At 50.2% G+C, this 24,134-nt stretch overlaps 1 protein-coding gene across 2 annotated transcripts in view; it reads left to right on the top strand.

The window, feature by feature from the left end:
• Positions 1-24,134, top strand: part of kif5ab (kinesin family member 5A, b) — a 141,425-nt gene that overhangs the window by 22,412 nt on the left and 94,879 nt on the right. For both annotated transcript variants that reach the window (XM_085973034.1, XM_085973033.1), the window contains exons 2-7: positions 12,848-12,935; positions 14,295-14,368; positions 17,436-17,540; positions 20,200-20,248; positions 21,962-22,017; positions 22,982-23,069. In XM_085973034.1, the coding sequence (XP_085829160.1) occupies positions 12,848-12,935; positions 14,295-14,368; positions 17,436-17,540; positions 20,200-20,248; positions 21,962-22,017; positions 22,982-23,069 (460 nt within the window). The remainder of the gene's footprint in view (positions 1-12,847; positions 12,936-14,294; positions 14,369-17,435; positions 17,541-20,199; positions 20,249-21,961; positions 22,018-22,981; positions 23,070-24,134) is intronic.

The following is a 24,134-nucleotide window of genomic DNA, read 5'->3' as shown; positions in this document are numbered from 1 at the left end:
TGCTGCCCCTCCGACAGTGCGGCGCTCCCTCAGTACTGCCCCTCCGACAGTGCGGCGCTCCCTCAGTACTGACCCTCCGACAGTGCGGCGCTCCCTCAGTAACACCCCTCCGACAGTACGGCGCTCCCTCAGTACCGCCCCTCCGACAGTGCAGTGCTCCCTCAGCACTGCCCCGTGAAAATAATGAGTTACGAAAATAACTCCTAGTTAGGGCGATCCTCATTCTGGGAGGTTCGTGACCAGGTGAGTTGATCGGAGGTGGGAAACAGCGGCAGTGGTGCTGAAGGGACAGCTCCTTAAATGAATTAAATGCACCTAAAATCGGATGTTTGTCTTACAAGACAGCCCGCAGAGAGCCAGGGCTCGGTGGTACCGCAACCAGTCCTGGGCTGAGATGTTGGATGGCGAGCATCGGCAAGCTATTGGACCGTGGGGGCCACACGGCCAAGCCTGATCCTCTTCCCCCACTTAACATTAACACCAACTACTTGTATTCAGACAGCACCATTAATGTAGCTTAGTCCTTGGGGCGTTTTACTATGCCAAAGATGCTGTATAAATGGGGGGGGCGTTGCTGTTATTATATGACTTTGGCAGGCCATTCGACCAGGAAAGCCATCATAGTCAACAACAAGAACGAAAACAGCAACTTGCATAATATTGTGCCATTAATGGCCATTCTTCCCGGGTGTGCCTGGGGCGCTGGCTAATCAACCGTGTAGTGCGGTGCAACTGGAGTGAGATCAGGCAAGGGGGCACAGGTGGTGGGGGGAGGGAGGGCTGGAACCTGGGATCTTCCTGTTCTGCAGGGGGTCAGTGCTGTGCTGGTTGGTGTATTTCCCCCATGACACGGGCGGGCGTATCCCCCTCCCCGGCCTTGTCTGTCTCTCTCTCTGTCTCTGTCTGTCTCTGTCTCGCTCTCTCTCTCTGTCTCTCTCTCTGTCTCGCTCTCTCTCTCTGTCTCTGTCTCTCTCTGTCTCGCTCTCTCTCTCTGTCTCTGTCTGTCTCTGTCTCGCTCTCTCTCTCTCTGTCTCGCTCTCTCTCTCTCTCTGTCTCGCTCGCTCTCTCTGTCTCTCTCTCTCTGTGTCTCTCTGTCTCTGTCTCTCTCTCTGTCCCTCTCTCTCTGTCTCTCTCTCTCTGTCTCTCTCTCTCTCTCTCTCTCTCTCTGGGTGAATGGTTCTTTGAGCTTGGGGGAATTGCCAATTGGCTGCATCTCTCCGCAGTTGTGCTGAAAGCCAATCCTGGCAGGGCACAGCCTTTGACGAGCGAGGGTGTGTGTGGAATGAGGCGGAAAAAGCAGTCCTGCCGTCACCCGCAGGCAACGTCAGTTGCAGAGGGAGAGTGCAGCTCGGACAAGGGAGAAACAGTCTGGTTCAGCCGCTCTCTGGTCTCCCAAGCATGGGGCTGCAGTGTCTCTTCGCCCCCCCTACCCTAACCCCCACATCTCCCTCCCATCTCCGCCCCGCACTCCCAGATTCCCAACTCACGGCGGGTTCTGATGGCGGAGGATCCTGAATGGTGAGCGGGCGGGATGGGGAAAGGTGCTCGACACAGACTGACAACTGCAGGTACAAACCTGTCTGCCTCTGCAGTTGAACATCCCGTCTGACCTCGCCTGTCTCCGCCCCCCGCCTCAGCCCACCTGCCGCTGAAACCCTCATCCCTGCCCTTTATTACCTCCGGACTCCGACTGTTCCAACGCTCTCCTGGCCAGCCTCCCACATTTCACCCTCCGTATATGGGTGGAGCTAAGAAATAGCGAGGGGCGAAAAACATTAATAGGAGTGGTATATAGGCCTCCAAATAGTAAAATAGAGGTTAGGGAGGGCATCACGAGGGAAATTAGAGAAGCGTGCAATAAGAGCACAGCTGTCATCATAGGTGACTTTAACTTACATATAGATTGGACTAGCCTAATCAGTAAAAATAATGAGGAGGAGGAATTCCTTGAGTGTTTAAGGGATGGTTATCTGGATCAATATGTCGAGGAACCAACTCGGGAACAGGCTATATTGGACTGGGTACTGTGCAATGAGAAGGGACTAATCAGTAATCTTGTTGTACGGGGACCCTTGGGTCAGAGCGATCATAACATGATCGATTTCTCACTCGAAATGGAGAGCGAAGAAATTGACTCAGAGACTAAGGTCCTGAATTTAAACAAGGGGAATTATGATGCCATGAGACGGGAACTGAGTAGGTCTGATTGGACAACGTTCCTGAGAGGACTGGAGGTAGATAAACAATGGCAAACATTTAAAGATAGAATGACAAAATTGCAAAAATTGTTTATACCAATCTGGCATAAAAGGAAATCTAAAAAGGTGACTCAACCGTGGATAACAGGGGAAATTAGAGACAGCATAAAATCCAAAGATAGGGCGTATAAAATAGCCAAAAAAAGCGCCAGAGCGGAAGATTGGGAACAGTTTAAGATAGAGCAAAGGAGGGCAAAGGGCATGATCAAGAGGGGCAAAATAGCTTACGAAAACAAGCTGGCGGAAAATATAAAAACTAACTCCAAAAGCTTTTATAAATATATCAAAAGGAAAAGACTGGTGAAAACCAAAGTTGGTCCATTGCAGTCAGATACGGGGGAATATATAATGGGAAATAAGGAAATGGCAGATCAACTAAATGCATACTTTGGGTCAGTCTTTACGAAGGAAGACACAAAAAACCTCCCTGGGATATCGGGAAAAATAGGGACATTGGCAAAGGAGGAACTGACGCAAATCAATATCTCTAAGGATATGGTGTTAAGGAAGCTAAAGGGATTGAAGGTGGACAAATCCCCAGGGCCTGATAACATGCATCCTAGGGTACTGAAGGAGGTGGCCCTAGAGATAGCGGATGCACTAAGGATGATTTTTCAGAATTCATTAGACTCGGGAACAGTGCCGATGGATTGGAGGGTAGCTAACGTTACCCCACTATTCAAAAAGGGGGGTAGGGAAAAAGCAGGTAATTACAGACCTGTAAGCCTTACATCAGTTGTGGGCAAAATGCTGGAGTCCATCATTAAGGATGAAATAGCGGAGCACTTAGCAAATGGGGACAGGATAGGACAGAGTCAACATGGATTTACAAAGGGTAAATCGTGCTTGACTAATCTATTGGAATTTTTTGAGGGAGTAACTGGTAGAATAGATGGGGGAGAGCCAGTAGATGTGGTGTACCTGGACTTCCAAAAGGCCTTCGATAAGGTCCCACATAAAAGATTAGCATGGAAAATTGAGGCTCATGGGATAAAGGGGAAAGTTTTGGCGTGGATAGGGAACTGGCTGTCAGATAGAAAACAGAGAGTTGGAATAAACGGCTCATTTTCTGAATGGCAGGCAGTAACAAGTGGGGTACCACAGGGATCTGTCCTGGGCCCCCAGCTGTTCACAATTTACATTAATGACCTGGATCAGGGAGTCGGATGCAGCATTTCCAAATTTGCAGACGACACTAAACTAGGAGGGGGGGTGGGCTCAGAGGAAGAGACCAGGAAGCTCCAGAGCGATTTGGACAGACTGGGCGATTGGGCGGATAAATGGCAGATGCACTATAATGTGGACAAGTGCGAAGTTATCCACCTTGGGTGCAGGAACGGGAGGGCAAATTATTATTTAAATGGCAATAGATTGGGAGAGGGGGAAGTACAGAGAGACCTGGGTGTTCTTGTACACCAGTCACTGAAGGCGAGCATGCAGGTGCAACAGGCGGTCAAGAAGGCAAACGGTATGCTGGCCTTCATAGCAAAAGGGTTAGAATACAGGAACAGGGATACCTTGCTGCAGCTGTACAGGGCACTGGTGAGACCACACCTCGAGTACTGTGTACAGTTTTGGTCGCCTCATCTGAGGAAGGATGTTCTTGCCATGGAGGGGGTGCAGCGGCGATTCACCAGGCTGATACCAGGAATGGCGGGAATGACCTATGAGGAGAGACTATGTAGTTTAGGGATGTACACACTGGAGTTTAGAAGATTGAGAGGGGACCTCATAGAAGTGTATAAAATTCTGACAGGTCTAGACAGACTGGATGCAGAAGGAATGTTTCCCTTGGCGGGTGAGAACAGAACTAGAGGACATAATTTAAGGATAAGGGCTAAACCATTTAGGACAGAGATGAGGGGGAATTTCTTCACTCAGAGAGTGGTGAACCTGTGGAACTCATTGCCACAGAGGGCAGTGTACGCCAGCTCATTAAATATATTTAAGAGGGAATTAGATATATTTCTACGGGCAAAAGGGATTAAGGGTTACGGAGAGAAGGCGGGGACGGGATACTGAATTAAAGGATCAGCCATGATCTCATCGAATGGCGGAGCAGGCACGAAGGGCCGAATGGCCTACTCCTGCTCCTATCTTCTATGTATCTATGTATCTATGTAAACTTCAGCACGTCCAGAACTCTGCTGAGAAGTGATCTCACTGAAACGTACAAGATTCTGAGGGGGATTGACAGGGTAGATGCTGAGAGGATGTTTCCCCCCCTGGCTGCAGAGTCTAGAACCAGGGGTCACAGTCTCAGGATAAGGGGTCGGCCATTTAGGACTGAGATGAGGAGGAATTTCTTCACTCAGAGGGCGGTGAATCTTTGAAATTCTCTACCCCAGAGAAGGCTCCGTCTTTGAGTATATTCAAGGCCGAGATCGATAGATTTTTGGAATCGAGGGATACGGAGATCGGGCGGGAAAGTGGATTTGAGGTCGAAGATCAGCCGTGATCTCATTGAATGGCGGAGCAGGCTCGAGGGGCCGAATGGCCTCCTCCTCCTCCTGTTTCTGATGTTCTCTATATTCCTGGTTTAAAAACAAAAAGTTAACCCTGTTGTTTCTATATTTAGATCCTGTTGTGTTTTTATATTTTGGAAATTTCAGCGTTATTAACTCGAGGGTTGCGGCGCGGTTATTTCCCCACCTCACCTTGCATAACTTTCAAAAGGAGAATTGCATAAACGCTTGAAGGGGAGACATTTTTGCAGGGCTACAGCGGAAAGAGCAGCGGAGCGGTGGGGGGGGGGGGGCGGGGGGAGAGTGGGACTAATTGGAGAGCTCTTTCAAAGAGCCGGCACAGGCACGATGGGCCGAATGGCCTCCTCCTGTGCTGTATCATTCTAAGAACAGGAGAATCATAAGGAATAGGAGCAGGAGTCGGCCATTCGGCCCCTCGAGCCTGCTCCACCATTCAATGAGATCATGGCTGATCATCGACCTCAACTCCACTTTCTCCGCCCTATCCCCATATCCCTGGAACCCAAAAATCTATCGATCTCCGCCTTGAATATACTCAACGACTGAGCCTCCACAGCCCTCTGGGGCAGAGAATTCCAAAGATTCACCGCCCTCTGAGTGAAGAAATTCCTCCTCATCTCAGTCCTAAATGGCCGACCCCTTATCCTGAGACTGTGGCCCCTGGTTCTAGACTCTCCAGCCAGGGGGGAAACATCCTCTCAGCATCTACCCTGTCAAGCCCTCTAAGAATTGTCTACGTTTCAATGCGATCACACCTCATTCTTCTAAACTCCAGAGAGTACAGGCCCATTCTACACAATCTCTCATCATAGGACAGCCCTCTCATCCCAGGAATCAATCTAGTGAACCTTCGTTGCACCGCCTCCAAGGCAAGTACATCCTTCCTTAGATAAGGAGACCAGAACTGTGCCCAGTACTCCAGGTGTGGTCTCACCAAGGCCCTGTACAATTGGAGCAAGACTTCCTCACTCTTATACTCCAACCCCCTTGCAATAAAGGCCAACATGCCATTTGCATCCAAGACAATTGCTCATGTGGAATATTGTGACTTGGGCACTAGTTCACAGCCCCTGACCCGATTGAACCTTGCTTGTGGTGCCCACAATACCCTGTAGAGCCAGGTAAAATGGCGGTGGGCAGAGATTAGATTCACCACTCTCTGAGTGAAGAAATTCCTCCTCATCTCGGTCCTAAATGGCCGACCCCTTATCCCGAGACTGTGACGCCTGGTTCTAGACTCTCCAGCCAGGGGGGAAACAGCCTCTCAGCATCTACCCTGTCAAGCCCTCTAAGAATTGTCTACGTTTCAATGAGATCACCTCTCATTCTTCTAAACGCCAGAGAACATAGGCCCAATCTACTCAATCTCTCCTCGTAGAACAGCCCTTTCATCCCAGGTATCATAGAGTAGAATCATAGAATGGTTACAGAACAGAAGGAGGCCATTCGGCCCGTCGAGCCTGTGCCGGCTCTCTGCAAGAGCACTTCAGCTAGTCCCACTCCCCCGCCCTCTCCCCGTAGCCCTGCAAATTTTTTTCCTTCAGGTACTTCTCCAATTTCGTTTTGAAAGCCATGTGGTAGAGACAAAGCGGGGAATTATCGACCGGTAAGCCTGACATCGGTCGTGGGGAAAATGCTAGAGTCCATTGTAAAAGGTGTAATAGCAGAGCACTTGGAAAACAGTGACGGGATCGGACAAAGTCAATATGGATTTACAAAAGGTAAATCATGCTTGACTAATCTACTGGAATTTTTTGAGGATGTAACTGGTAGAATAGATAAGGGAGAACCAGTGGATGTGGTGTATTTGGACTTTCAGAAGGCTTTCGATAAGGTCCCGCATAAGAGATTAGCGTGTAAAGTTAAGGCACATGGGATTGAGGGCAAGGTACTGACTTGGATAGAAAACTGGTTGGCAGACAGGAAGCAAAGAGTTGGAATAAACGGGTCTTTTTCCGAGTGGCAGGCAGTGACTAGTGGGGTACCGCAGGGATCGGTGCTAGGACCCCAGCTATTCACAATATATATTAATGATCTATACGAGGGAACTAGATGTAATATCTCCAAGTTTGCAGATGACACAAAACTGGGTGGGCGTGTGTGCTGTGAGGAGGATGCCGAGAAACTCCAGGATGATTTGGACAGGTTGGGTGATTGGGCAGATGCATGGCAGATGCAGTATAATGTGGATAAATGCAAAAACAGGAAGGCAGATTATTATCTGAACGGCAATAGATTGGGAGAAGGGGAAGTGCAAAGAGACCTGGGTGTCCTTGTGCACCAGTCGCTGAAGGTAAGCATGCAGGTGCAGCAGGCGGTTAAGAAGGCAAATGGTATGTTGGCCTCCATAGCGAGAGAATTCGAGTACAGGAACAAGGATGTCTTGCTGCAGTTGTACGGGGCCTTGGTGAGACCACACCTCGAGTATTGTGTGCAGTTTTGGTCGCCCTATTTGAGGAAGGATGTTCTTGCCATGGAGGGAGTGCAGCGAAGATTCACCAGACTGATACCTGGGATGGCAGGAATGACGTATGAGGAGAGACTGGGTCGATTGGGCTTATACTCGCTGGAGTTTAGAAGAATGAGAGGGGATTGATGTAAGAAAAAGGAGACTTACCATCAAGTAACTTTAAAGTAAGCTTTAAGTAACTTATAAACACACTATATACAAGAGAGGTCTTTACCATGCCTCTGGTAGAAGCCTCTTACAATACTGAACAGACCAGTATTTATACCAGTCCAACAGGAAGTGATATTTACAGGAAGTGAGGTAATTACACAGTTCATAGTTCATAGTTCACAGGAAGTGATGACATAACTTCCCGGAAGTTAGCATTTTTATCACATTCTTCCCTCCTGCAGGATTAGGAGGCTGTGGTCTACCTTTTGGTCCGTAGCCGCCGAACAAGGAAGAGTCGCACCCGTTTGGATTCCCGTCGTAGAGGGTCGCTGGTCCGCTTACATGCGGTTGGCCATTGGTCAGAGTCTGTGTGGCCTGGATTGCCCTGTGAAGGGTCGGGGAGATCATGGCTTCGAGTACGAGCCCCAATAGGTTCAAAGTCGGACTGCCTCTGTTCAGAGGGAGGTGCAGAGCTGGTCTGTGGCGGATCAGTACTTTCATGCGCGGTACTGGGAGGGTCGTAACCTTGAGCACGGGGTTCTACCGGCACCAAGCTAGTTGGTGTCCGATCAGGATCCTGGAGAGGGGTACCCGATAGGTCCCAAGAGTTTCCTGGTGAAATGCCATCACCCGATGTCCCACTAGGTCCTGGTGGGCAGGGAGCCAGATCCCGTAATGATACGGTAGATTCTCGGCCGTCGGAATATCGTATGTTTGCATAGGTGGGGTTGGCCTCGGTTAGTTCGACCTCGTCTACAAGAGGGTCATTTTTAGACGTCCGAACGTATCTTCGGAGTAATACAGGTCCAGGAGTAGTTAGCCATGACGGGAGTGATGTTCCATGAGATGAGCGACGCTGGAATCCAAAGAACCGCTCATGAGGTGTAGTATTTGTGGCTGTAGAAAGCAGGGACCGTATAGAGTGCAATGCATCCGGAAGCACTGTTTCCCATTGCTGGTCTGGTAGGCCCCGAGATCTTAAAGCGAGACGTACGGAATTCCAGATGATACCGTTATACCTCTCTACCTGCCCATTTCCAATGGGATGGTATGGTGTTGTTTTGCTTGTAGCAATTCCCCGTTCTGAGAGGTAGTCCTTGAGTTCCCTTGACATAAAGGATGGACCCCGATCTGAGTGAATATAAGCCGGCATGCCACAGAGAGAAAATACCTGCTCAAGGCAGCAGATTACTGTGGACGCCAGCATATTGGAGCAGGGGAAGGCAAACGGAAAACGTGAATATTCGTCGATCATGGTGAGCAAATATGTGTTCCGAGTTGAAGAGGGCACTGGGCCCTTAAAATCGATGCTAAGTCGTTGCATCGGTTGGGTTGCATGTATGAGTATACCATCTGAGGGGCGGAAGAACTGAGGTTTTAATTCCGCACAAAGCCGGCATTCTGAGCATATTTTTTTTACATCTCCAGTGGAAAAAGGGAGATTCCGTGATCGTACGAAATGTAGCATGCGCGTAACGCCAGGATGACACAAACCATTGTGGACATCCATGAGAGTGGAGGATGACATAGTGGAGCAGAATGCCCGTGTGAGGGTGTCCGGGGCCACATTCTCCTTGCCAGGCCGATAGAGAATGGTATAACCAAAAGAGGCCAGTTCCATCCTCCAAAGTTGTATTTTATTATTCTTAATTTTGGTTCGTTTTCGATTATCGAGCATGAAGGCGACTGATCGTTGGTCCGTGATCAATGTAAAATGCTGGCGAGCTAGAAAATGGTTCCACTTCCGTACTGCCTCTATGATGGCTGTGGCTTCTTTCTCAACCGGAGGATAATGTAGCTCGGCACCTTGTAAGGTCCTGGACATAAATGCTACAGGACGACCTTCCTGATTCAGAGTAGCCGAGATCGCCACCTCCGAGGCATCACATTCAACCACGAAAGGGAGATTCTCATCGATGGAGTGAAGAGCCGCTTTCTCCAACTGTTTTTTGAGAAGGTTAAAGGCTGCAACAGCCGCTGTTCCCAGTGGAAATGATCTAGCATGCAGCAAGGGTTGGATTTTGTCCGAAAAATGAGGAATCCATTTAGCGTAGTATGCAAACAGACCGAGAGCCCGACGTAAAGAAGCCGGATTCTTAGGTGACGGGAGCTCTTGGAGCGGGCGAAGTCTTTCTGGGTCTGGCTTAATGATACCATTGCCTACGCAGTAGCCAAGGATGTTGATGGTCGGTTGCGACTCAACAGATTTGGATTCATTCAGGGTCAAATTACGGCGATGGAGGGCATCCCGAAATTTTTGGAGGTTGGAGTCGTGTTCCTGTTGATCGTGACCTGCAATGGTAATGTTATCAAGATAGGGAAAAGTGTCCCTTAGGTTTTCCTGCTTAACCAGGCCATCCATTGCCCGTTGAAAGACAGCCACTCCATTAGTAACCCCGAATGGGAGGCGACGAAATTGGTACAGCCGTCCATTAGCCTCAAAGGCTGTGTACTGCTTATCTGAGACCTTCAAGGGTAACTGATGATAGGCACTTTTTAAATCGTAAGTTGAGAACACTTTGTATTCGGCCAGTTTATTAACCATATCATCAATGCGTGGCAATGGGTAGGCGTCCAAGTCGGTATATTGATTGATGGTTTGCGAATAATCGATGCATAGTCGCTGTTTGTGAGGTTTTAGAGGGTTCTTGACAATGACGACTTGAGCCCGCCAGGGCGACGAACATGGTTCAATGATATCCTCTGCTAGAAGTCGAGAGATTTCAGCCGCAATAAAAGATTGGTCTCCCTGATTAAAGCGCCGCGATTTCGTTATTATCGGTTGGCATTGAGGCGGAATACTGGCAAATAATGAGGGTTCATCAAGTGAAGCTGCTGATAATGCACAAAATGGTAATTTAGATGGTATATTAGAAATAGTAAGTCCGGGTTTGGATCCACCAAACTCAATGGTGAGTTTCTTATGCTGTTTTTGGAAGTCCAGCCCTAAGAGGAGATCACTACATAAGTCTTTGAGCACTGAAAGTCGGGTGGAGGGATACATACGACCATGAAGTGTCATATCAACAACACAAAAGCCGGAGATTCTGGTATTAAGTGATGACTGGGCCATCGCAATTGCCTGGTCCGATGGGAAGACATGTAGTTTCAATTTCGCAACAATCTGTTCCTTAATGAAACTATCAGTACTTCCTGAGTCAATTAAGGCATCTAAGGTATGCCCTTTAATTGAAATTTTTGTGGCTGCCTGAGACAGGTTCTGTGGGCAAGCAGCTGTAATTGGTGTCGTTGCACAGAGAGTGGCTAAAACTCTCGGTGTGCTTCTTCGGGAGAGAGCTCGAGAGGAAGCTTGATAGGTCCTAGCTGGAGCATCTTGATAGGCCCTAATTGGGGCAGTTCGGTAGGCCTTAGCTGGATTGGCCCTCGTAGAGGCCCTTGATAGGCAAACTTTAGCAAAGTGTCCTTTTTTCCCGCAATAACTGCAGATTGCATTGCGAGCAGGGCAGGTTTTCCTAGGGTGAAAAGCATCTCCACAAAAGAAGCATTCCTTCCTAGATTGCCAAGAGGCTGCTAAAGTGGGGTCGTCCTCCTCTTCTTCATCAGAATTATCAGAATTAGATTCCCCCATGATAGGGTTCACCTGAGACCGCTTGAATTGTCTGGTTGCAGCTACAGCAGCAGATCGAGATCTGGGCAGCTGATAGAGGTCTGCATTTCTCTTTGCCAAATCCAGTGAACAAGCTAGTTCAAAAGCTTTTTGTAGCTCAAGTGTTTTACTTTCTAGTAGACGCTGGCGTATAAATGGAGAGGCAATCCCGCAGATGAAAGCATCACGAATAATTTCTTGGCGGTACAGCTCAGCTGAGGCTGCCTGAAAGTTACAATCTACGCTGAGCCTGCGAAGTTCTTGCAGGAATTCGTCAATTGATTCCCCTGGCCCTTGTCGGGCTGTGGCCAGTAGATGTCTAGCATAGACCTCATTTGGGGTCTTCGCATACAGTTTCTTAAGTGCCCGAATCACCTCTTCGTAATTATCCCAGTCATCAACATATTCGAACACTTTTGGGGTCACATAATTGACAAGTATCTTCAATTTAGCAGGAGCATCCACTTTACATTCATCCAGAAAATTCTCAAAAGTACGATACCAATGCTTCCATACCCTGCCAGCTGCTGGTGTATTCGGGTCCAAGTCCAGACGAATAGGTCTAAGGATTTTCTCCATGATGGGTGGTTCCCTGGATCCTTAACTTCCGAGTTTGTCTGAAGGTCTAGTATTTGTCAGTGTAAATACTAAGTTACTTAAATTGATGTAAGAAAAAGGAGACTTACCATCAAGTAACTTTAAAGTAAGCTTTAAGTAACTTATAAACACACTATATACAAGAGAGGTCTTTACCATGCCTCTGGTAGAAGCCTCTTACAATACTGAACAGACCAGTATTTATACCAGTCCAACAGGAAGTGACATTTACAGGAAGTGAGGTAATTACACAGTTCATAGTTCATAGTTCACAGGAAGTGATGACATAACTTCCCGGAAGTTAGCATTTTTATCACAGGGATCTTATTGAAACTTATAAAATTCTAACAGGACTAGACAGACTAGATGCAGGAAGGATGTTCCCGATGGTCGGGGAGTCCAGAACCAGGGGTCACAGTCTAAGGATAAGGGGTGAGCCATTTAGGACTGAGATGAGGAGGAATTTCTTCACCCAGAGAGTGGTGAACCTGTGGAATTCTCTACTACAGAAGGCGGCTGAGGCCAATTCATTAAATATATTCAAGAAGGAGTTGGATATATTCTTAAGGCTAAAGGGATCAAGGGATATGGGGAGAAGGCAGGGACAGGGTACTGAATTTGGATGATCAGCCATGATCTCATTGATTGGCGGAGCAGGCTCGAGGGGCCGAATGGCCTACTCCTGCTCCTATCTTCTATGTTTCTATGTTTCTAAATGTTGTCTCAACCTTCTCTGCTCAAAGGAGAACAACCCCAGCTTCTCCTGTCCATCCACGCAACTGAAGTCTCACATCCCCTGGAATCATTCTTGTAAATCAATCTGTTCCCGAATCCTTTGAAGAATATGCTTTATTAACCGTTATCTTTCTATACTATAGTTAGTGGATCCCTCTACTTATGTTTATTACCCTAGCCCCTAAAGTTGCACCTTAATCGCTCATGGCTGACGTCATTTACTGTCGCTTATTCCCTTGCACAAGCATTTCACGCACATAACACTCAGACATAAAGCAGAGACAAGCTAGGCTTTCCCCTCTCGACACTTCAAAGCAATCCTGTTTATCTTGGAAAGCCCATTACTCCAAGATAAAAGGAAGTTCGACTGTTAACCCTGAACTCGCCAGGATGTCCAACAGCAATGTCCAGGATGGTTGATGGTGAACTAGGTGGACCTTAGTCTGTTTTCGTCTTGCGATTCCTGTGTTCCGTTGTCTTGTCTTTTTTTTTTGCGATATGAATCTTACCCTGTTTCTCTATCCCTCTCTCTGTTCTGCCCCAGGGCAAGTCGTATGCCTTCGATCGCGTGTTCGCGACCAACACCACCCAGGATCAGGTCTACAATGCCTGCGCCAGGCAGATTGTCCGAGGTAAGGAGGATCCCTTCTCGTAGCTGGTCACTGGCCCACAGCTGCTTTGGTCGAAGGGTGGAGGGGGCGGTGAAGGTCACTGCTGGGCAGAGACACATGGACAGAGAGAGAGAGACACACATGGATGGCGAGAGAGGGACGCACGGACGGAGAGAGAGGGATGCACGGACGGGGGGCGAGAGAGAGCGAGAGAGAGAGACACGGGAGGGACAGGGACAGGGACAGAGGGGGAGGGACGGAGGGAGGGGGGGGTTCCACGGGGGGAGGGGGAGAGAGACACGGCCGAGAATGGGATTGGAACCGAGATTGAGACCCGGAGATCCTTGAAGGGAAACAAATGTTTAGGAAACGAGCAGGTTTTCCCGATAAATGTCCCCTTCATTGGTGTCTGTGCCTTTATAAGAACCTATAAAGAAGGACAGAAAGAACGAGCTCACATTACTCCGGCCCCTTTCACCACCTCAGGACGTCCCAAAGCACTTTACAGCCAATGAAGTACTTTTTTTGAAGTGTGGTCACTGTTGTAATGTAGGAAACGCGGCAGACAATTTGGGCACAGCAAGCTCCCACAAACAGCAATTTGATAAATGATCAGATCATCTGTTTTTTTTTTTAAAGTGATGTTGGTTTAGGGATAGATATTGGCCCCAGGACACCGGGGAGAACTCCCCCCTGCTCTTCTTCGAAATAGTGCCCGTGGGATCTTTTACATCCACCTGAGAGAGCAGACAGCGCCTCTGTTAAATGTCTCATCTGAAAGACGGCCCCTCCGACAGTGCGGCGCTCCCTCAGTACTGCCCCTCCGACAGTGCGGCGCTCCCTCAATACCGCCCCTCCGACAGTGCGGCGCTCCCTCAGTACCGCCCCTCCGACAGTGCGGCGCTCCCTCAGTACTGCCCCTTCGACAGTGCGACGCTCCCTCAGTACCGCCCCTCCGACAGTGCGGCGCTCCCTCAGTGCTGCCCCTCCGACAGTGCGACGCTCCCTCAGTACTGCCCCTTCGACAGTGCGACGCTCCCTCAGTACCGCCCCTCCGACAGTGCAGTGCTCCCTCAGTACCGCCCCTTCGACAGTGCGGCGCTCCCTCAGTGCTGCCCCTCCGACAGCGCGGCGTTCTCTCAGTACTGGCACCAGGGAGCATCGGCCTGGATTACGGGGCTCGAGTCTCTGGAGTGGGGGTTGGGACCCATGACCTTCTGACTCGGAGGCGAGAGAGGGAGTGAGTGCTACTCAACGAGTCACGGCCGACACCTTTCGGTCACCTCCTTCCAAAGCAGAAGTGGCCAAGTTTGCACAGTGTTTCCTCGTCCCGATCTGATGAGGTCCTCGATCAACTCTTTTTCTGTTTTGTTTCCGCAGACGTGCTGGGCGGCTACAACGGGACGATATTCGCCTACGGACAGACTTCCTCCGGAAAGACCCACACGATGGAGGTAAGGACAGTGTGACATGAATCAGTCATTCATCAAAGAAAGACTTATGAAATAATACTGAGCAGCCTACGGGTGGCGCTGTCCAGGGAGAGTATAAATACTCGGGCACGGGCCCAGCTTGCGCAGGACATTTTTAACAGGAACTAGTGAAGGACACAACTAGACCTCCATGTTGTAAAACAGTTGATTAAAGCTTTGTTTAACGCTTAGACCGAGTACCTAGTAGTTTTCTTACGTCACAGCGTGCGGGGAACTTGCCGTTAACGAGAGTTTAGCAAACGTCTACCCCCCCCACCCCCCCCCCCCCCCGTCTCCCCCGAAAGGCATCTGCTCCTCACTTGAGGTGGGGGAAGAGGGGGGTTCAACAGTTTAGTGAGTCCTGGCCTGTGTCCGGTTCCTCACCCGAGTCGCCATTCTTGGTGGGGGAGCCCAGCCAGATAGTTATTCAACCATGGGAGGGTTGCGTCTCCTGCTGTCCACCGCACTTGCACCGTTTGATTCTGTCCGTCTCTCTCTCTGCTTCAAAGTCTAACTCACTCTGTCCAATTCATAGAATCGCACAGCGTAGGAGGAGGCGGCCATTCGGCCCATCGTGCCTGTGCCAGCTCTGTGAACGAGCTCTCCAATTAGTCCCACTCCCCCCCCCTGCTTTTTCCCCGTAGCCCTGTGAATTTTTCCCCTTCAAGTATTTATCCAATTACCCCTTTTGAAAGTTACTATTGAATCTGCTCCCACCGCCCTTTCAGGCAGCGCGTTCCAGATCACAACAACTCGCTGCGTTAAAAAACATTCTCCTCATCTCCCCCTCTGGTTCTTTTGCCGATTAACTTCAATCTGTGTCCTCTGGTTACCGACCCTCCTGCCACTGGAAACAGTTTCTCCCTCTCCACTCGATCAAAACCCTTCGTAATTTTGAACACCTCTATTAAATCTCCCCTTAACCTTTTCTGCTCTAAGGAGAACAACCCCAGCTTCTCCAGTCTCTCCGTGTCACTGATGTCCCTCATCCCCTGGTACCATTCTGGTCAATCTCCCCCTTAACCCCCTCTGCTCTAAGGAGAACAACCCCAGCTTCTCCAGTCTCTCCACGTCACTGAAGTCCCTGATCCCCTGGTACCATTCTGGTCAATCTCCCCCTTAACCCTCTCTGCTCTAAGGAGAACCACCCCAGCTTCTCCAGTCTCTCCGTGTAACTGAAGTCCCTCATCCCCTGGTACCATTCTGGTCAATCTCCCCCTTAACCCTCTCTGCTCTAAGGAGAACAACCCCAGCTTCTCCAGTCTCTCCACAGAACTGAAGTCCCTCACCCGCTGGTACCATTCTGGTCAATCTCCCCCGCACCCTTGCCAATGCCTCTACATCCAGCTGAGGCTGAACCAGTGTTCTGTAAAGGTTTAGCATGACGACGATTCTTTATCATGGACGACATTTTATTTCTTCTCCCTCCCAATCGCAGAACCTCCTACCGCCGTTTCAGGCGACTCCGCACAGACCAGGGGTCGAACCCAGGCCCTTAATGATGTAACGAACTCGCAGTGGGACCTTGTAAAACAACCAGCCAGAGCTATTATCGGTCTTCACCCTCCCCCCGCCAATCCTCAAGCCCCCGGCATTCTCTGCTTCCTATTAATTATCAAGCTAACGTAGATAAAGATAGAATGAACTCCCATTTCTCTGGCGCCCTTCACCACCTCAGGACGTCCCAAAGCGCTTCACAGCCAATGAAGTACTTTCTTTGAAGTGTGGTCACTGTTGTAATGTAGGAAACGCGGCAGCCAATTTGCGCACAGCAAGCTCCCACAAACAGCAGTGTGATAATGACCGGATCATCTGTTTTTAGTGATGTTGGTTGAGGGATAAATATTGGCCCCAGGACACCGGGGAGAGCTCGCCCCTGCTCTTCTTCGAAATAGTGGCCGTGGGATCTTTTACATCCACCTGAGAGGGCAGACGGGGCCTTGGTTTAACGTCTCGTCCGAAAGACGGCAACTCCGACAGTGCGGCACTCCTTCAGTACCGCCCCTCCGACAGTGCGCCGCTCCCTCAGTACCGCCCCTCCGACAGTGCGCCGCTCCCTCAGTACCGCCCCTCCGACAGTGCAGCGCTCCCTCAGTACTGCCCCTCCGACAGTGCGGCGCTCTCAGTATTGCCCCTCCGACAGTGCGGCGCTCCCTCAGCACTGCCCCTCCGACAGTGCGGCGCTCCCTCAGCACTGCCTCTCCGACAGTGCGGCGCTCCCTCAGTACTGCCCCTCCGACAGTGCGGCCCTCCCTCAGCACTGCCCCTCCGACAGTGCGGCCCTCCCTCAGCACTGCCCCTCCGACAGTGCGGCCCTCCCTCAGCACTGCCCCTCCGACAGTGCAGCGCTCCCTCAGCACTGCCCCTCCGACAGTGCAGCGCTCCCTCAGTACTGCCCCTCCGACAGTGCGGCGCTCCCTCAGCACTGCCTCTCCGACAATGCGGTGCTCCCTCAGCACTGCCTCTCCGACAATGCGGCGCTCCCTCAGTACTGCCCCTCCGACAGTGCGGCGCTCTCAGTATTGCCCCTCCGACAGTGCGGCGCTCCCTCAGCACTGCCCCTCCGACAGTGCGGCGCTCCCTCAGCACTGCCTCTCCGACAATGCGGTGTTCCCTCAGTACTGCCCCTCCGACAGTGCGGCGCTCCCTCAGCACTGCCCCTCCGACAGTGCGGCGCTCCCTCAGCACTGCCCCTCCGACAGTGCGGCGCTCCCTCAGCACTGGCACTGGGGAGTGTCGGCTTGGATTACGGGGCTCGAGTCTCTGGAGTGGGGCTCAAACCCAGGACCTCCTGACTCGGAGGCGAGAAAGACAATGCTGCCCACTCAACCACAGCTGGCGACATTGTCCGATTGACTTTCTCTGGTGAGTTTTTTTTGGCTTGGCTTTGCCTTGCCTTGTTGCCGGTGGCAGCTACGAGATCCATGGTGCTAACCTGAGGCCTGGGTGGGGCGGGGGGAGGAGGGGGTGCGGGGGAACTGTCCACCACGTGCCTTCCTGCTTGGGATCGGATCCCATCTAACGGCATGAACTGCTGTTTCTCTTGTAGGGTACACTCCATGACTCCCACTTGATGGGAATCATCCCAAGGATCACGCATGACATCTTCGACCACATTTACTCAATGGACGAGAACCTGGAGTTCCACATCAAGGTAAAAGACTTGGCGGGCAAAGGGCAGCATCCGTTACGGGCAAGTGACCCAGGCCACCTCGGTGGCTGTCTTGACGTGTGCCTGGTTAATATTGAGACGACAAGATGGACTCCCAAGATTTTACAGTCTATGATACCAGAATTGAGAGAGGGTTATAACTATCGGGAAGACTAAACAGGCTGGGGCTTCCTTTCATTAGGATAGAGAATTGACCTAATAGAATTGAAGAGCAAAAGGTAAATCATGCTTGACTAATCTACTGGAATTTTTTGAGGATGTAACTGGTAGAATAGATAAGGGAGAACCAGTGGATGTGGTATATTTGGACTTTCAGAAGGCTTTTGACAAGGTCCTGCATAAGAGATTAGCGTGCAGAGTTAAAGCACATGGGATTGGGGGTAAGGTACTGTCTTGGATGGAGAACTGGTTGGCAGACAGGAAGCAAAGAGTTGGAATAAACGGGTCTTTCTCCGAGTGGCAGGCAGTGCCTAGTGGGGTACCGCAGGGATCGGTGCTAGGACCCCAGCTATTCACAATATATATTAATGATCTAGACAAGGGAACTAGATGTAATATCTCCAAGTTTGCAGACGACACAAAGCTGGGTGGGCGTGTGTGCTGTGAGGAGGATGCCGAGAAACTCCAGTATGAGTTGGACAGGTTGGGTGATTGGGCAGATGCAGTATAATGTGGATAAATGCAAGGTTATCCACTTTGGTGGCAAAAACAGGAAGGCAGATTATTATCTGAATGGCAATAGATTGGGAGAAGGGGAAGTGCAACGAGACCTAGGTGTCCTTGTGCACCAGTCACTGAAGGTAAGCAGGCAGGTGCAGCAGGCGGTTAAGAAGGCAAATGCTATGTTGGCGTTCGTAGCGAGAGGATTCGAGTACAGGAGCAAGGATGTCTTGCTGCAGTTGTACAGGGCCTTGGTGAGACCACACCTTGAGTATTGTGTGCAGTTTTGGTCGCCTTATCTGAGGAAGGATGTTCTTGCCATGGAGCGAGTGCAGCGAAGATTCACCAGACTGATACCTGGGATGGCAGGAATGACGTATGAGGAGAGATTGGGTCGATTGGGCTTATACTCGCTATAGTTTAGAAGAATGAGAGGGGATCTCATTCAAACTTATAAAATTCTGTCAGGCCTGGACAGACTAGATGCAGGAAGGATGTTCCCGATGGCAGGGGAGTCCAGAACCAGGGGTCACAGTCTAAGGATAAGGGGTAAGCCATTTAGGACTGAGATGAGGAGGAATTTCTTCACCCAGAGAGTGGTGAACCTGTGGAATTCTCTACCACAGAAGGCAGCTGAGACCAATTCATTAAATATATTCAAGAAGGAGTTGGATATATTCTTAAGGCTAAAGGGATCAAGGGATATGGGGAGAAGGCAGGGACAGGGTACTGAGTTTGGATGATCAGCCATGATCTCATTGAATGGCGGAGCAGGCTCGAGGGGCCGAATGGCCGACTCCTGCTCCTATCTTCTATGTTTCTATGTTATGTTGAAGCATAGGGTTGGAGTATAAAAGCAGGGAAGTCCTGCTACAACTGTACAGGGTATTGGTGAGACCACACCTGGAGTACTGCGTACAGTTTTGGTCTCCTTATTTAAGGAAGGATATACTAGCATTGGAGGCAGTTCAGAGACGATTCGCTCGGTTGATTCCTGAGATGAGGGGGTTGACTTATGAAGAAAGGTTGAGCAGGTTGGGCCTATACTCATTGGAATTTAGAAGAATGAGAGTGGATCTTATTGAAACATCTAAGACACTGAGGGGGCTCGACAAGGTAGAGGCAGAGAGGATGTTTCCCCTTGTGGGAAAATCTAGAACTCGGGGGCATAGTTTCAGAATAAAGGGTCGCCCTTTTAGAACTGAGGTGAGGAGGAATTTCTCCTCTGAGGGTCGTAAATCTGTGGAATTCTCTGCCCCAGAGAGCCGTGGAGGCTGGGTCATTGAATATATTTAAGGTGGAGATAGACAGGTTTTTGCAAGATAAGGGAGTGAAGGGTTATGGGGAGCGGGCAGGGAAGTGGCTTTGAGCCCAAGATCAGCCATGATCTTATTGAATGGCGGAGCAGGCTCGAGGGGCCAAGTGGCCTATTCCTGCTCCTGTTTCTTATAACTTGTACAGAACCTTGGTTAGACCACACTTGGAGCACCGTGCACAGTTCTGGTCTCCATATACCTTGGTTAGACCACACTTGGAGCACTGTGCACAGTTCTGGTCTCCATATACCTTGGTTAGACCACACTTGGAGCACCGTGGGTGGGGGAGACCAAAACTAGGGGCCATCAATATAAGACAGTCACTAATAAATCCAATGGGGAATTCAGGAGAAACCTCTTTACCCAGAGAGTGGCGAGAATGTGGAACTCGCTGCCACAGGGAGTGGTTGAGGTGAATAGCGTAGATGCATTTAAGGGGAAGCTGGATGAACACACGAGGGAGAGAGGAATAGAAGGATAGGGTGATAGAGTGAGATGGAGTAGGGGTGGGAGGAGGCTCGTGTGGAGCATAAACACCGGCACGGACCAGTTGGGCCGAATGGCCTGTTTCAGTGCGGTACATTCTAAGTAATTCTATTAAATGTGTTGCTTTTCTCTTCCACTTTCTCCACGGTCTCATTTTTCTCCTCCCCTTTCCTCCTCAGGTCTCTTACTTTGAAATCTACATGGATAAGATTCGCGACTTGCTGGACGGTAAGCCTTGTTTTTACAAATCCGCCCAAACGAATCATAGAATCTCTCAGCGCAGGAGGAGGCCATTCGGCCCATCATGCCTGTGCCAGCTCTTTGAACGAGCTCTCCAATTAGTCCCACTCCCCCCTGCTCTTTCCCCGTAGCCCTGTGAATTTTTCCCCTTCAAGTATTTCTCCAATTCCCCCTTTTGAAAGTTACTATTGAATCTGCTCCCAACTCGCTGCGTAAAAACATTCTCCTCATCTCCCCCTCTGGTTCTTTTGCCGATTATCTTCAATCTGTGTCCTCTGGTTACCGACCCTCCTGCCACTGGAAACAGTTTCTTCCTCTCTACTCGATCAAAACCCCTCGTAATTCTGAACACCTCGATTAAATCTCCCCTTAACCTTCTCTGCTCTAAGGAGAACAATCCCAGCCTCTCCAATCCCTCCACATAACCGATGACCCTCATCCCCGTGCTGTACCTGTCCTGGGAGTGTTTGATGGGGACAGTGTAGAGGGAGCTTTACTCTGTATCTAACCCCATGCTGTACCTGCCCTGGGAGTGTTTGATGGGACAGTGTAGAGGGAGCTTTACTCTGTATCTAACCCCATGCTGTACCTGCCCTGGGAGTGTTTGATGGGACAGTGTAGAGGGAGCTTTACTCTGTATCTAACCTGTGCTGTACCTGCCCAGTTAGTGTTTGATGGGACAGTGTAGAGGGAGCTTTACTCTGTATCTAACCCGTGCTGTACCTGCCCTGGGAGTGTTTGATGGGGACAGTGTAGAGGGAGCTTTACTCTGTATCTAACCCGTGCTGTACCTGCCCTGGGAGTGTTTGATGGGACAGTGTAGAGGGAGCTTTACTCTGTATCTAACTCGTGCTGTACCTGCCCTGGGAGTGTTTGATGGGACAGTGTAGAGGGAGCTTTACTCTGTATCTAACTCGTGCTGTACCTGCCCTGGGAGTGTTTGATGGGACAGTGTAGAGGGAGCTTTACTCTGTATCTAACCCGTGCTGTACCTGCCCTGGGAGTGTTTGATGGGACAGTGTAGAGGGAGCTTTACTCTGTATCTAACCCCATGCTGTACCTGCCCTGGGAATGTTTGATGGGACAGTGTAGAGGGAGCTTTACTCTGTATCTAACCCGTGCTGTACCTGCCCAGTTAGTGTTTGATGGGACAGTGTAGAGGGAGCTTTACTCTGTATCTAACCCGTGCTGTACCTGCCCTGGGAGTGTTTGATGGGGACAGTGTAGAGGGAGCTTTACTCTGTATCTAACCTGTGCTGTACCTGCCCTGGGAGTGTTTGATGGGACAGTGTAGAGGGAGCTTTACTCTGTATCTAACTCGTGCTGTACCTGCCCTGGGAGTGTTTGATGGGACAGTGTAGAGGGAACTTTACTCTGTATCTAACCCGTGCTGTACCTGACCTGGGAGTGTTTGATGGGGACAGTGTAGAGGGAGCTTTACTCTGTATCTAACTCGTGCTGTACCTGCTCTGTTGGTTTTTGAGGGAGCTTTACTCTGTATCTAGCCTGACCTGAGAGGGTTTGATGCTGACACTAGGAGGCCCTCAGTGAAAAGTACTCCAGCTCCCCTAACCTTGATGTTCCTCATCTTAAAGAGTGCAGTAAATTTATGCGCCCTCACACAATCTGTCTCTCTCTTGTGTACAAATGCGCAAACTCACTCTCAATTATCGTGAATAAACTGTATGTTCTCTCTTCCAGTGGCAAAAACGAACCTTTCTGTTCATGAGGACAAGAACAGAGTTCCTTACGTGAAGGTAAGAAACAGCAGGGGGTGAATCTCGGGGGTTGGGGGTTGGGGAGTCGCACCCCTAGATACAGGGTACCCAACTCCTGTTGCTTGTGTGACAGCGAGGTTGGGGCAATTCTGCTGCACTGATTGAGTTTCTAGTCAATGTTTGTTTCTAATCTGCCCTGGGAGTGTTTGATGGGTCAGTGTAGAGGGAGCTTTACTCTGTATCTAACCCCGTGCTGTACCTGCCCTGGGAGTGTTTGATGGGACAGTGTAGAGGGAGCTTTACTCTGTATCTAACCCGTGCTGTACCTGCCCTGGGAGTGTTTGATGGGACAGTGTAGAGGGAGCTTTACTCTGTATCTAACCCGTGCTGTACCTGCCCTGGGAGTGTTTGATGGGACAGTGTAGAGGGAGCTTTACTCTGTATCTAACCCGTGCTGTACCTGCCCTGGGAGTATTTGATGGGACAGTGTAGAGGGAGCTTTACTCTGTATCTAATCCCGTGCTGTACCTGCCCTGGGAGTGTTTGATGGGACAGTGTAGAGGGAGCTTTACTCTGTATCTAACCCCGTGCTGTACCTGCCCTGGGAGTGTTTGATGGGACAGTGCAGAGGGAGCTTTACTCTGTATCTAACCCGTGCTGTACCTGCCCTGGGAGTGTTTCATGGGACAGTGCAGAGGGAGCTTTACTCTGTATCTAACCCGTGCTGTACCTGCCCTGGGAGTGTTTGATGGGACAGTGTAGAGGGAGCTTTACTCTGTATCTAACCCCGTGCTGTACCTGCCCTGGGAGTGTTTGATGGGACAGTGCAGAGGGAGCTTTACTCTGTATCTAACCCCGTGCTGTACCTGCCCTGGGAGTGTTTCATGGGCATTGCAGAGGGAGCTTTACTCTGTATCTAACCTGTGCTATACCTGTCCTGGGAGTGCTGACACTGGGTGCCTGAGAGTCGATAGCTGACCAGTTGTTAACTGTTGTGTTCCAGGGCTGTACAGAACGTTTTGTGTCGAGTCCAGAGGAGGTGATGGACGTCATTGACGAGGGAAAGTGCAACCGCCATGTTGCGGTCACAAGTAAGTGAGGAAATACTTGTCCATTCACTTTTTCCTTCCGCCCGCTGGAATTCAGGCTCACGGGGCCGTGATATCTGACCCGCGTGATCGCTGTCTGTGCCTGGATCCTGGACAGTGACTGTTGCCGGGGATATTCGACTGTGGAGGCAGCATCGTCCACGTATTTGCCAGTTGGGGTGTGGTGGGGGGCTGGGGGTGGGGGGGCGTTGGCCATTGGAGATTAGCCAGGAGGGGGAAACCCCAGCCAAGACTAATTTTGTTGCCCCGTTCACTCTGGGTGTGAGGGGTTATCTCATGCCTTTCACCACCACCACCCCCCCGGGCTGAGATTGGTTAACGCTGCACAGACTGGGCATGGACTCTGGAGACTTCCTCGGACAGAACTGTAGAGCCTGTTTCAACAACTCAGCCACTGGAAGCCAACTCTTGTGGCATCCAGCCACCCACCGCGCACCACTCCCCCACCCCCCCCACCAACCCTCCCTCCCTCTCCCCATCTTTTCTAGAGAAAAGAGCCCCAGCCTGTTCAATCTTTCCTGATAGTTATAAACTTCTCAGTTCTGGTATTATTCTATTAAATCCTTTTTGCACCTTCTCCAGTGCCTCTACATCCTTTTTATAAGATGGAGACCAGAACAGTGCACAGTGCTCCACATGTGGTCTAACCATGGTATATGGAGACCAGACTGTGCACAGTGCTCCAAGTGTGGTCTAACCAAGGTATATGGAGACCAGAACTGTGCACGGTGCTCCAAGTGTGGTCTAACCAAGGTATACGGAGACCAGAACTGTGCACGGTGCTCCCAGTGTGGTCTAACCAAGGTATACGGAGACCAGAACTGTGCACGGTGCTCCAAGTGTGGTCTAACCAAGGTATACGGAGACCAGAACTGTGCACGGTGCTCCAAGTGTGGTCTAACCAAGGTATACGGAGACCAGAACTGTGCACGGTGCTCCAAGTGTGGTCTAACCAAGGTATATGGAGACCAGAGCTGTGCACAGTGCTCCAAGTGTGGTCTAACCAAGGTATATGGAGACCAGAATTGTGCACGTTGCTCCCAGTGT

The sequence above is a fragment of the Somniosus microcephalus genome, chromosome 33 (genome assembly GCF_052327205.1).
Source record: "Somniosus microcephalus isolate GS21.2 chromosome 33, FLI_Smic_1.0, whole genome shotgun sequence".
NCBI classification, from domain to species: domain Eukaryota; kingdom Metazoa; phylum Chordata; class Chondrichthyes; order Squaliformes; family Somniosidae; genus Somniosus; species Somniosus microcephalus.
Note: the sequence above shows the minus strand (reverse complement) of the source record. Positions and strands in the feature narration are given on the sequence as shown.